At 50.5% G+C, this 13,130-nt stretch overlaps 1 protein-coding gene across 10 annotated transcripts in view; it reads right to left on the bottom strand.

The window, feature by feature from the left end:
• Window positions 1-13,130, bottom strand: part of LOC105467472 (spectrin repeat containing nuclear envelope family member 3) — a 113,662-nt gene that overhangs the window by 32,360 nt on the left and 68,172 nt on the right. For all 10 annotated transcript variants that reach the window (XM_011717087.2, XM_011717086.2, XM_011717085.3 and 7 more), the window contains 5 exons: window positions 10,880-11,016; window positions 8,232-8,406; window positions 4,538-4,720; window positions 3,066-3,209; window positions 1,736-1,870 (listed from right to left, as the gene is read on the bottom strand). In XM_011717087.2, the coding sequence (XP_011715389.2) occupies window positions 1,736-1,870; window positions 3,066-3,209; window positions 4,538-4,720; window positions 8,232-8,406; window positions 10,880-11,016 (774 nt within the window). The remainder of the gene's footprint in view (window positions 1-1,735; window positions 1,871-3,065; window positions 3,210-4,537; window positions 4,721-8,231; window positions 8,407-10,879; window positions 11,017-13,130) is intronic.

Genomic DNA, 13,130 nt, shown 5'->3' with positions numbered 1-13,130 from the left:
GGGGACGCAGAGACTGCCTCGCTGTAGGGAAGGACATATTAGGTTAACAAGCCCTGGGTACCAAAATAATAAAATGGCAATTTCTCTTTAAAGAAGAATATAAACAATCAATAAGAGTTGGAATATCATCCTTTGCAACACCTAGTGATGCTCAGTTAATGCTGCTTCTTATAACGACTAATCGAGCCCATCATTTGGATGGAGGTATTAGGAGACTTCTGCTGCTTCTGTGGGTTTCTATGGGCTCCTGAGGAGTGAGGACAGTGTGTCCTATTTCTCTACTGCCTCGACCTTGAAACTACTCACTGCTAGTTTATTGAATGTAACTAAATGAATTCATCCAGACATCAATCGTCACTTACACCAACGGGTCTCCACAGGTGGTGCCTTATTTCCCAGAAACTGGTGGGGAGGGTTTGTGGTTGCTGAGATAGAGGTGGTGAGGGTGACACTAGGAGGAGTGAGAGGGATGGGGGCTCACATTCCACCCTGGGGCGGACAGTCCACCAAAGCAGAATTGGCTCACATCCCACTCGATTTTCTCATGTCCTCCTAATATCCACAGCAGGAAAAAAACCTGTTTGTCATGACCTGAGCTCAGACTCTCACGCCAATCAACACACAAATACAAAGAAGGTTTTGCAGTTTTAACAAACGTAGACTTCTCTAGAGCTGCACCCTTTGTGTAAGTGGATGGGAGACTGCTCTTGGCTTTGATCAAAGTTCTATCAAGCGTTGTTCACATTTCAGAAAACCGCATCACTAAAGGCCGTGATGGCTGTGCCACTTGACATGACATTGATAGCTGTCATGCAGGGAGGGCACGTTCTGACCCCCTCCTTATGTCTTGAGTGTGGCCATCTGGGAGTACTTACATATTGAAGGACAATATTTTATTATAATTATTTCTTTTGATTTCTCTTTTCTATTTCCTGGGTGGGTAACTTATATTCCCTGTGAATTTCAGGAGTGTAAAGAGGAGGTTAGGAATATTTGGTATGGAATAGGGTGTGCAAAGTCAGGTAGGATGGAGAGCTCTCACTGCCTCACTGGGTTTTTTTCTTGAGGTGTGAGCACCAGAGACCCTGCTTTATACTCCTCAGGGCTTGTTACAAAGGCAGACCCAGGACTGCATCTCGATCAGTGTCACAGTGAGGCCTGGAGTCTGCATTTCCACTTGTCCTCAGGGCAGTTTTGAAGGAGCTTCAAGTTCCATCCCCACTGCAGGAAGGGGACTGAATCCTGGGTGAACCCTAGAAAGAGCCAAGGTGGCCACTAGAGGGCACTGGCGATGAAGCTCTGTGGCCTCCAGGCCTAGTACAGGCTGCTGGGGACCCAGGGCTGCCTGTGCTCTGGGCTGCCTAAGGATTCCAGCGAGCTGCTCTCTTCTTTTGCTTCATGGCCCTAATCCCGATAGGTAATTGTGCATTGACTTGTCTGCTTGATGATTAATTGTCCATCTACCCAACTGGGGCGTAACTCCCAGAAGAGCAGGGGCCTGGGCTGTCATGCTCTGCTACCTCCATCCTTAGGGCCACCTAGAGCACTGCCTGGCATATGGGAGGCGCTCAATAATTATCTGTTGTATGAATGAGGAAGGTAAGAAAAAATGGAGAAAGAAAAAAGATAGGTTAGAAGGAACAAACAGCAGGAAATGGGGAGAAAGGCCCCAGGCGTGCTGGATGACAGGGGTCTGCTCACTGTCAAAGCACAGGCCCTTCTGCCAGCCCCTTACCTCCAGAGACCTCTGCAGGGCCTGGAAGTCGGAGGAAAGCTGGTCCATTTTGTGCTGGTGGTTGGGATTCTCCTGGACTAGAGGCCTCACAGCCTCCATCTGTGCCCCCAGGTCCAGCCCCTCTTCCTGCAGCCCCTGCAGTAGAGAAGGGAACAGGTAGGCTAATCTTCCCACCTCTCCCTCCCTCAGGGTGGCTGATCAGGGCGGAGGCTCAGAGTGGGAGAGTCTGGGGGGGGTGACTTCCCCAAGGCAGTGCGGCTCTTTCATACCAGCGGAAGTACCAACCACATGGCTGGTCTGATGGGCCCACTCTCAGGGCTGGAGAGATTTAAAAAATCAGACACCAATATTCTGGGACACCATGAAATTAAACTCTGTTACAGGCCAGATGGCATCTCCGGGGACAAGCTCACATCGGGACTCATAGTTGGCGACCACCTCTCATTGTGAAGAAACACGGCCCAATTTTAGTTTTAAAACCCAAAATGCACTATTTTTTTTTCTTTTTTCTTTCTTTTTTGGAGACAGAGTCTTCTTCTGTCACCCAGGCTGGAGTGCAGTGGCACAATGTAGGCTCACTGCGACCTCCACCTCCTGGGTTCAACTGATTCTAGTGCCTCAGCCACCCAAGTAACTGGGATTACAGATTCCTGCCACCACGCCTGGCTAATTTTTTTTGCTTTTTTTTTTTTTTTAAGTAGAGACAGGGTTTCGCCATGTTGCCCAGGCTAGTCTCAAACTCCTAAAGTCAGGCAATCTGCTCACCTCTCAAAGTGCTGGGATTATAGGCATGAGCCACCGCGCCTGGCCTAAAATGCACTCTTTTTAATGTCTTCCAGAGAACACTCTCAATTTGTGTAGGAGTTGTGCTTGGGTTTTCAAAAGAGAACTATTGTATCACATGCATTTTAAAAACCAGCAAGTTCCTTATCCAGCCAACAATGATCAACGGCCAGCCTACTTACAGTCCATGCTTCAGAACATTTATTCTTAATCCCAAAGTTGGTTTAACTGAACACCTGGCTCATTAAGAATACTTAGCAAAGCAATTCTAAAAACAAATACCAGTGTTAGACTTTGGAACTGAGGAGTAAACAAAAAGACAGCTTGTCATTTTGCTGAGCTCAAGACTCAGTTGTTTGAGGTCAGGAACCATCAGATAAACAAGCAGAGGTTCTGTTGAGATGAAAGGTCAGATCTCAACTAAGGGTCTGAATTTCTGGCTCACGGCAGCTGTTGCTTTGCCGGTTACTGCTAGACGAAGAAGCTGCTTCCAGGTGCCGCTGAGCACCTGGACAGGACTGATTCAGGCCTCGCAGACCCCTCTCACCTGTAACCTTGAGAGCTGGGCCTGTTTTCCAGGAAGGTCCCTCTGAAGCCCCTTCTCAGCTTGGACCCTGGCTTGGAGGTCCAAGAGCTTCCTCTGCAGGGGCTCGAAAGCCGTTCCGAAGTCTTTGTGCTGAGTGAGCAGGCTCTGCAGACACACAGGACAGCGCGCGCATTAAGAGCGTTCCTCACGGGCACCGTGTTGTGAGACCTGACCTGGGCAGCCAGACTGCTCTTGGTCTCGGCCAGCTCATGCTCACCAGGCACCACCCGCTCCAGGAAGCCTCCTGTGAGCCCTGATGGAGTTGGGTGCCTCTCCTTAGAGTCACCATAGTGTCCTCACAGAAGACTTTGGCCACATCCCTCTAGAACTGGGGCAAACTACACCCCTCCACCCACCGACCAAATCCCACAGGAGGCCTGTTTTTGTAAATAAAGTTTTATAGGAACCCAGCCACGTGCACACATTTACAGCTGCGTCCATGCTGCAGTGGTGGCACTGAGGAGCTGCGACAGAGACGGCCTGCCCTGCAGACTCTAAAACCTTCACTATCTGGCCCTTCACAGAAACAGTCTGCCAACCCTTGCTGTAAAACAGCACTTTGATGTCTTCCAGTAATTGCCTATTTGTTTGTGTCCACCAGCAAGCTGTGAGTGTTTGAGGGTGAAGACCTTGGCTTCCTTTCTTCATCCCCCAGCTCCTAGAACTGAACCAGGCCCTGGAGATGGAGGGAACATGCATGGGAGCTGAAATCACAGACTGGGTCCTGGCTGTACCTGGGCAGGGTCCTGGCTGTACCCCATATGGACCATGAGCCACCTTCTTGACCATCCTGCTTCAGTGTCCTCATGTGTAAAACAAGAAAAATAACAGTGCCTCCCTCATCGTGCTCTTACGTGGATTCGATAAGATCAAGGATCTGGAGCTCTTAGCAATGCCCTGGCCCATAGCCAGTGCCCCGGCCCATAGCCAGTGCCCCATAGATCATAGTTATTATTGTCGTCATCATTAGACGCTCAGCAAACATTTGTTACCTAAAAGAATAAGCTGTCCACAACGTGCCAGGCCATGTCATTGATGTAGAGTAGTCATTTTGAAATGTGTCGCTAATATGAGCTTCCAGCTCCAGGGTGGTTTAAATTTTACAAGGGCTCTTATTGCCATTTTCTTATTTGACCCTCCGGTCACTCTCTGCAGAAGACTGGACTGGATTCAATTTGATTGCAGGGGGTTTGGGGACAGGGCTGGGAGGCAGACAGGTGGTGGCTAGGAAGCCAGTTAGAGGGAGCATGCAAGAATCCTACCCAGTTTACACACGAGGAGCCTGAGATTGTCCGGGACAAAGGGATACGCCCAGGGCCACACAGTGGCAAGTGGCAGAGCTGAGTTTAGAACATAGGGCCATCTGCCTCCCCAGCGGGTGCTCCAGCCCCGTGGCCAGGCCGAGTCCCGAGCAGACGCCCCATGCTGCACACCTGCAGTTTGCTTTTCCTCTGCAGAAGGCTGTTATGCAGCAGGTCTCTGTCCCTCACGGAACCCGCCACCTGCTCCAGGAGTGCCATGGCTCTCTCCTGGCCAAAGATGCCAATCAGGAGGTCTTTCTTCAGCTGCAGCATTGTCAGCGGCTCTTTCAGGCGGGAGCTTTCCATCAGGGCCGCCTGTGGGAGACAAGGCTTCTGTGAACCACAGACCAGGCAGGACACAGCTCAGAAACAGAGCCAGGGGCACAACTGTTCTGGTTGCAACTGCTTAGGAAGCTTACCTTTGTGCAGGTGTCTGAGGAAGCAGCAAACTCAAGTAGAAACAAAATGAGCTGGCAGGCATGTGCTGGCAAGACCCTGAGTTTTGGGGTCAACTTTGATTCCTCTCCCGCCTCCCACATCTGTCTTGATACTCAAGCCTGAGTATCATCCACCTCCTACAGGCCTCAGAAGTCTGTCTCCTCTCCATGGCCTCTGCCCCTGACTGCAGTGCACCCTCAGCCTTGGGCACCTGGACCACACAGCTCCTAAACGGCTGCTGCCTCCCAGTTAGTTGGCTCCCCACCACCGACCCACCACATTGCAGCAGAACCCAGACCCAGCCAGCTTGATCCTCTACTCAGTGATCCCCCATCACCAGTAACAGTGGATGCACCCCCCAGCACTACCTGCAACAGTGTTTTGGACATTTTGAAGGGAGCTACAGGCCTGTAGGAGCATGATCAGAGAGAATTCAGGAAGGCTTCCCAGAGGAGGTGATACTCAGCACACTGCTGATGTGCAGGAGTTTGCCAGGCAAAGAGGAGAACTAAGGGGGCTCAGAAGCCTCCTATAATGGCAGCAGGCTGCCATACGGCCTGAACTCTGTACAGCCCAGACCCTACCTCCTCCAGGAAGCCTTCCCTGACCCCATTCCCAGCCTACACTCATTCTTCTTGCCCCAAAAGCCCTGCAATTCTTAGAGCCTGAACCAAGCCTCTGGCTCCTGTTGCCTCTCCAGCTGTTTCAGGTAAGCACCTCTTGCATTTCTAATCAAGAGTCTGGGGTTCTGGAAGTCAGAGGTTTTGTCTGTGGCCAGAGTTCTTTCATTTTATACCTGATGATGTTGCTGAGAACCCACTCTCAGACTTAAAACCCTGAGCTAGGCACAGGGTTGGGAGAGAAAGAACAAAGATTCCAACCCAGGTAAGTCATTTCAATACAAGACAGAAAGTGGTCATTCTTTAAGCAAAGCTGGAGCTAGTGCTGTGGGAGTTCAAGGCAGAGGTGGACACTCCTGGTTTGGGAAATCGAGTACTACTTTGGAGAAGGCAGTACTGATGACAGGCCTTCAAGGGTAGGTGTTTCTGGAAGAGGCAGTGTAGCCACAGCTGATACAGCTGTACTGGCATGACCTGCAAACCAGGGCATCTAGTTTGTGTTCAGTCACACAGAGGTCAAGCCTCTCACTGTAGGGGAGTCACCTTTACCCCCTTTTCACCAAGCTCAGACGCAATATTATGGGAGTTAAGAGTTTAGGCTGGGGAGTTGAGATCATGAGTCTGGATTATGTACTGGTTGGGAAGCTAGGGGCAGTTCTGAGCCTCAGTTTCCTCTTTTGTCAAATAGGTTCCCTGGCTCTGATCCCTCATCTGCAAAATAAGGAAGATCATGGTAGAAATGGAAATAAAACTACAGTGCATAGATATTCAAAATATGTGAATTATGACAATAAAAAATCAGAAACAACCTAAGCCTCTAATTGTGGAAACATTAAATTATGGCATTCTCCAAAATAGAATATTATCCAGCCATTGAAAATGATCACTTTCATTTGAATGATTTTAAATGATGCTGAGAACAAAAGCTCAAATGTGTGGAGTGAGAATATCAGAATATACAATTATAGAACTTGATCCCAAATACATAAACATTGTAATTAAATCTTCTGTCTCTTGGTGACCATATCTCATGGAAATATCTAAATGGATTTAATCAGATATAAAGGACAGATTTGGGATCTTCTGATCTAAAATTGAGGTTTGTGGCACACATGAAATTCACTCCAGGATGCCCTGAGGAGTACCTAGAAAAGATGTCCCACCATCCTTTGGAGCATGGGGCTGGAAGAAGAGGCCCCCTGGACCCTTGGAAAGAAAGGCCATGCCCTGCAGCTTAAAAACTATTAAGAGAGGTCTGGCGCAGTGGCTCATGTCTGTAATTCTAGCATTTTGGGAGGCTGGGGTGGGCAGCTCACTTGAGGTCAGGAGCTCAAGACCAGCCTGGCCAACATGATGATAAAACCCTGAGTCTACTAAAAATACAAAAAATTAGCCAGGTGTGGTGGTGCATGCCTGTACTTGGGAGGCTGAGGCAGGAGAATCTCTTGAACCTGGGAGGCGGAGGTTGCAGTGAGCCGAGATTGCGCCACTGCCCTCCAGCATGGGTGATACAGCAAGACTTCGTCTCCAAAAAAAAAAAAAAAAAAAAGCCATGAAGAAAGAAAACAAATTATTGGCCCAACATAAGCCCCAAGCGGAAAATCACAAGGGTAGACGTTTCAAAATGCAGGCACATGACCAAGTAGTGTACCCAAGCGTGAGCAGAGGCCAATCCTGGTTATTGGTTCTCCCCAGTAATACCAAGGTGGCAGAAAAAGCAATGGAGAAATTGCCCCAACATGTTCATCCCTATGGCTTGTGGGATAATGGGAGCTTTTCGTTTTCTTCTTCACATACCTTTACACTCTCCAAGTAGGTGTGCCTTTTATAACCAGAATGATTATACATCTCACACACGTTTGAGCCTTTTCCCACTCTTTGTGTCTAACAATCTCTAGACACAAAATCATTTTATGCACTTCAGAGTTCAATGATGTCAGAGACAGTATGTACAGGCATACTGGGGGCACCGTAATGGTGGACATCATGGCAGATGCTGTCTTCTCATTCCACAGACATTCCTCCTCCTCTCTTCCCAAACAACCAGCATTTTGGGAGGCAAAGTGCTCAGTTCCGGGGCACTGAGTCTAATTGGTACAAACCAGTTACGGTAATCCCATCATCCTTGCCGGTGATTGGGCCAGGAATAATCATATGACCTTGACCAGCCAATGAGATGTAAGGGGAGTGTGCAGGAGTCGGGAGGATTTGAAAGGCGGAAGTGGAGGTGGAGAGAGCCCCGTGCACCCGCGGCTCCAACCGGAGCCAGTTGATTCATGGGAGATGCATGTTTGGAGCCAGAGCAGCCATGCTGGGGCCATGAAGGGAGACCTGGCTTAGACCTACAAAGGGCTTGGTCCTGGTGACACCCCTGAGCTATGGCCTGGCAACCTGGACTGCCTGAATGTCCCTGTTTTAAGATACCGCAGGTCAGGTCAGATTTCCTGCCGCTTGCAGCTGCAGTATAGGCAATGGCCTGATAACGCTGCTTTCTCAGGACTGCTGATGCCTCCACCTGGGAGGTGCTTGCGGGCGGGGAGCATCCCTACGGAGCCCCGGGTTAACCCGGAGCCGAGCTGACCTCTGTCACTGTAACAAGCAAGCATGGACACTCCCTGTGCACCAGGACTCAGCAGACCGGGCGCAGTGAGCTCTCCCCAGATATCCGGAGGACCCAGCAATGGGCCTTGCCCTGGGAGAGAGGCTGAAACTCCATGCCCCGCCAGTGGCCCACCCCAGCCACACCCAGTTGGCAGGACCACGGTTACCTCGATCTGGGGTAGGAAGGTGTGAAGGGAAGGCAGGTCCTGCAGGCTGGCAGTGACCTCCAAGAGCCGCTGGGCCAGGGCCCTCCACAGCTGCAGATCCTGCAGAGGCCGCTGGAAATGCTGCCACAGCTCCACCCCTGCAGCATTGCGCAGCCTGGCACTCTTCCCCTTCAGGCTGCGAGGAGCGTGGAGGGAGAAAACGAGGGAGGAGAGAGAGTGGGTTCAGTCCAGGGATGAGGCCTCCACCAAGACCCTCAAGAGGCCCAGGGTGCACTGCTCCCAGGGTGGGCCTTCTCCTATCTCAGTTGCTGGGAGTGTCTGCAGCAGTAGACACAAGATGTAGCTGGAAGGGACTCTGGTTAATATTACTATGAAAAGGCATCAGCAGCAGGCCTGGGGTCTTCCTGAGGACAGACACCGGGGCTCCTTGGGACCTATAGGCTCTTATATAATTTACATTCATGGGCAAGATATGGTGGCTCACACCTGTAGTCCCAGCACTTTGGGAGGCCAAAGCAGGAGGATCACTTGAGGCCAGGAGTATGAGACTAGCCTGAGCAACATAGCAAGACCCCATCTCTACAAAAAAAAAAAAACAAAAATTAGCCAGGCATCATGGTGCATGCCTGTAGTCCTAGCTACTCGGGAGGCTGAGGTAGCAAGATTGCTTGAGCCCAGGAATTCGAGGTTGCAGTGAGCTGTGATTGCACCACTGCACTCCAACCTAGGTGACAGAGCAACACCTGTCTCCAAAGTAAATACGTAAATACATAAGAGGCATGAGTGTTCTCTGATTCTATAGTAGGTATAAAGAGCTGGGAGTTTGAAGCCAGACAGGCCAGCTATGCGATCTTAAGTGGTTCAATATTAATAAGCCTCAGTTTTCTCACCTATGAAATAGGCAACACAGTGTCCCTCGCATATAATCATTTTAAGTGTTAGATGAGATGACACATGGAGACATTATTCTTCCAGTAACAGAAGAATAATTAATTCAGACTGGCCCTCCCACTGAGTACAAAAACAAAAGGCAAAGAAAAAAATTGCTCGATCAAAGTTTTAAAAAACAAGTAATAAAAATGTGAGTCTAACATCCAAAGCTACTTTGACCCTGAGGGCACTTGCCAATCTGGAAGAAATAGCTGCAAAACTGACTTAGGGTTTTGGCAGCCTCTCAGGATAAGAGTCTATCAAAAAGGGGCAGATTCTGAAAACAGCACCTCACGTGAAGCTGGGATCGCAAAGGTCCATGCCCTCAGGATAAAAATGCACTGCAAGCAAGCCAGTCCAACAGACGGATAGCCCAGCTGCATGACCAGGGAATACAAGCCTTGAAGATAAATTATGGAGACCCTAGACTAGTCCTGCCTGCCCCCAGGCATCTGGCAGAAGCAAAGAAAACCCTTTCTTGAGTGAGATAACGTCATTCTAGGCCCATTTAATTTCTACAAATAATTTTTCTTTTTTTTTTTTTTTTTTTTTTGAGACGGAGTCTCACTCTGTCGCCCAGGCTGGAGTGCAGTGGCCGGATCTCAGCTCACTGCAAGCTCCGCCTCCCGGGTTCACGCCATTCTCCGGCCTCAGCCTCCCGAGTAGCTGGGACTACAGGCGCCCGCCACCTCGCCCGGCTAGTTTTTTGTATTTCTTAGTAGAGACGGGGTTTCACCGTGTTAGCCAGGATGGTCTCGATCTCCTGACCTCGTGATCCGCCCGTCTCGGCCTCCCAAAGTGCTGGGATTACAGGCTTGAGCCACCGCGCCCGGCCAATAATTTTTCAAACACAATGTCCAGCACCAAGTCATAGGAAACCAGTACCTGAAACCTCAGTGAGAGAAACCAGAGAGAGAGGAAGACCCTTGGCCACTCTGTTTCCCTGCCTGCTTCATGCACAGGAAATTCAACCCCCCAACCCCAGTCCTACCCCTACTTTAGCATCCCATGGGGGATCCAGGCCACTGCCCCAGTTTTATAGATGTGGGCCTGAGCATGCTGTGGGATGAGAGACACACGGCAAAGAAGGAGCTCCCTTCGTTCATTCTGAAAGAGCTCCCTGCACCAGGCAGAGGTGGGAGACGCACGACAGCTGTGTGGACAGTTGTACCATGTTCAGAACACCTCGGAGGCTCATGCAGTGAGGACAGGTAACAGATTTCAAATCAACACTTGGCTCAGTTCCGCACAGGGAGGATACAGGGCTGCTGCTTTTGCTAAACTAGGAAGCTGGAGGTCCTGCTGTGCCTGAGCCCAGAAGCTGAGGGGGCAGGTGGAGGCTGGTCTGGAGACGGCTCGGATGTTGAAGTCAGCACCCGAAGGCAGGGGAATGGAGTCTGTCTATTGAAAAGTCCTCCCTTTGGGCCATCACCCCTCCCCAGTGCTAACCTGCATAAAGAGTCATGATAGGATGGGTGGCTCAACCAGTAGCCTGGATAAATGCAAAGTTCAGGCCTCTTTCTGGGAGCAAATGCAGAACAGTCAAAGGGGACAGTGTCTGAGCTAAGAGAGAACCTGCAAAAGCCAGTCATTGAGAGGTGCAAAGAATGATTTAGAAGTTACTATGTTGCAGGAGAAAGCAAGCCTGCCTTCTGGAGATGGGGAAATGTGGGTTCCAGCACACCCTGAGTCCCACCGCCCTCAGCCTTCCCAGATACCTCTGATACTCCTGGATGGCAGTGACGACACTGTCAGAGAGTGGCTTCAGGTCATGGGGGAAGACAATGAGCTCCTTCAGCTGGGCTTGCAGCCGGTCCACCCGGGGCTCCTCTGAGGCCAGCGCCGCCCGTGTTGCCTGCAGCACATGACGATACCACAGCAGGAGGATGAGGCTCCTCAACAGGATAACTGTGTGTGTGCAGGGGGGTGACCATGGCCAGTGGGGGCGGGCCAGGCTGGGCAGAAACTGTCACCAGGGGCAGGAACTTGGGTCCCACTCTTGAGCTCAATCCCTGTCCTCCCATCTCCAGCTCCATGACCTGGAACTCAGCCTTTCCTGTCTGTTGCTGGGCTACGGTTCTGCTCTTTTGTATCGCCTACCTCCCAGCATTGCCATGGCAAAGCTTGGAACCTAATGATACAAATAACTAAGGGACACCAATGCCAGGCTGAGCGCCCTGGGTGTCCCATTTGTTTAAGCCTCGCAACAGTCCTGAAAGGCTAGTCTCTGTGTCCCAATGTTATTTACAAGGAAACTTGGGCTAAGAGCTGTCTGATGGTTGCAGAGTCTGCAGATGGTGGACCTGACATCAGAGCAGGGCCTCTTCATGCCTCTAAAGGTGCCTGTGAACCCGGTTATTATTCTCAGCAGGCCTAGAAGATATTTGCATGGACTATTCCTAAGTTGCTTCACTTCAATGTGTGCAGACACTCCAGACACAGCCTTTCCCTGCTGTCCTGGGAAGTTCTGCATTTGACCATGATCTGCAGGACTCCCAGTCCCTTGCTTGGCCCTGCTCAGTAGGAGGCAAAGTGGGGTAGTGGAAAGTGCATGGGCTTTGCCACAACACAGAGCTGGCCTGGAGACCCACCTCTGTCTTTTCCTAGCTGTGCACTTTGGGCTGTTTCCTCATTGATAAATGGGGCCACTTTCACCAACCACATGGGTCGGGTGATATGGACAAGGTACCTGGTACAGAGCAGGGGTACATTGGTCCCTCCCCATCCCCAGCTCCCTCAATCCCAGGAGGCAGCCTTGTGCTTTTGCCCTTCTTGACCATACCGACCTCTGCTCGATCCTTCATTCACGAGGAACTGGGGGCAGCTCCAATTAGGCTTAGCCTGGGGTGACCCACGGATGAACAGGGTTTAGAGGATTAAGCTCAAAGGAGAAAGCACAAATAGAGGGAAGGATTTTAGGCAGTGGCTAGGGCAATACGGGCATAGCGGCTGCCACTATGTAGGCAGAAGGACACCGAATCTGCCCAGCCAGCCCTGTTCATTCTCAAAAATATTCCTATCACTATTCAATTAGTTAGCAAATATAATGACGTCTATGAAAGTTTTCACAGACCAGACACAGTTGGTTTGTGGGAACTGGCAGGTTGAAAATCATTCATGAAGAAGCCCAGCATATCCGTGGTCAGGAAAGCTGGCTGGCCAGCAGGAATTCAGCCAAAGAAGCGCAAGGGTGCAGAGGGTGAGCAAGACTGGGGGCTGCCCTGGAGAGAGACCTGTCCCGGCCACCGGAAGGCCCATCATCAACTTGAGGCAGTACAGGAACACCCAGGGCCCTCATTCCTGGGAAGGATGCTGCCCCATGGCTGGGTGGCCTGGCTAAGCATGACCTTTTTCTAGGCTCACTTCCCTCCTTGTAAAAATAAGACCGCATCCCTTCTAGCTCTGACATGCCGTGCTGGGACCTGTACTGTTATCAGGTTTAGTTTGCTGATTCCTTGGGAGGCTCAGGAGGGTGGACCCTGCCAGGTAGTTGCATTTCTGACCTGACACTGGATAAGCCACAAATCCACCCTGACTTCAACGTTCGATGAAAACAGTCTCCCTGAAACAGACAAGGGTCCTGTTCTGACCAGCAGAGGGATAACGCAAGTCATACCCAGCCCTCTGCTCTCTCAGGAGCATCCCAGGGTTGCAGTCCTGGAGGGGACAGACCCACTGATGTCTGGATTCCTGGTCTGTTCCTCTTGCTATGTTAATTTTCTAGAACTGGGAGCCCGAGCTGGCCCAGTGGTTAGAAGCATATGACCTTTAGTCAGATTACGTGGGTTCGAGTTAAAATCCCTATCTCCACCTATTGGATATATAACCACGGGCAAGTCTCCCAGCCTCTCAGTGCTTCATTTCACACATAACAGAAGTTAAAGTAATTTTCCCAAAGCCACTCGGTTAGCAAGGAGAGAAACTAGGACTTAAACCCAGCTAGTCTGGCCCCAAAGTCCCCATCCCTCA

The sequence above is a fragment of the Macaca nemestrina genome, chromosome 7 (assembly GCF_043159975.1).
Source record: "Macaca nemestrina isolate mMacNem1 chromosome 7, mMacNem.hap1, whole genome shotgun sequence".
Taxonomy (NCBI): domain Eukaryota; kingdom Metazoa; phylum Chordata; class Mammalia; order Primates; family Cercopithecidae; genus Macaca; species Macaca nemestrina.
This window is presented reverse-complemented; position numbering and strand designations above follow the sequence as displayed.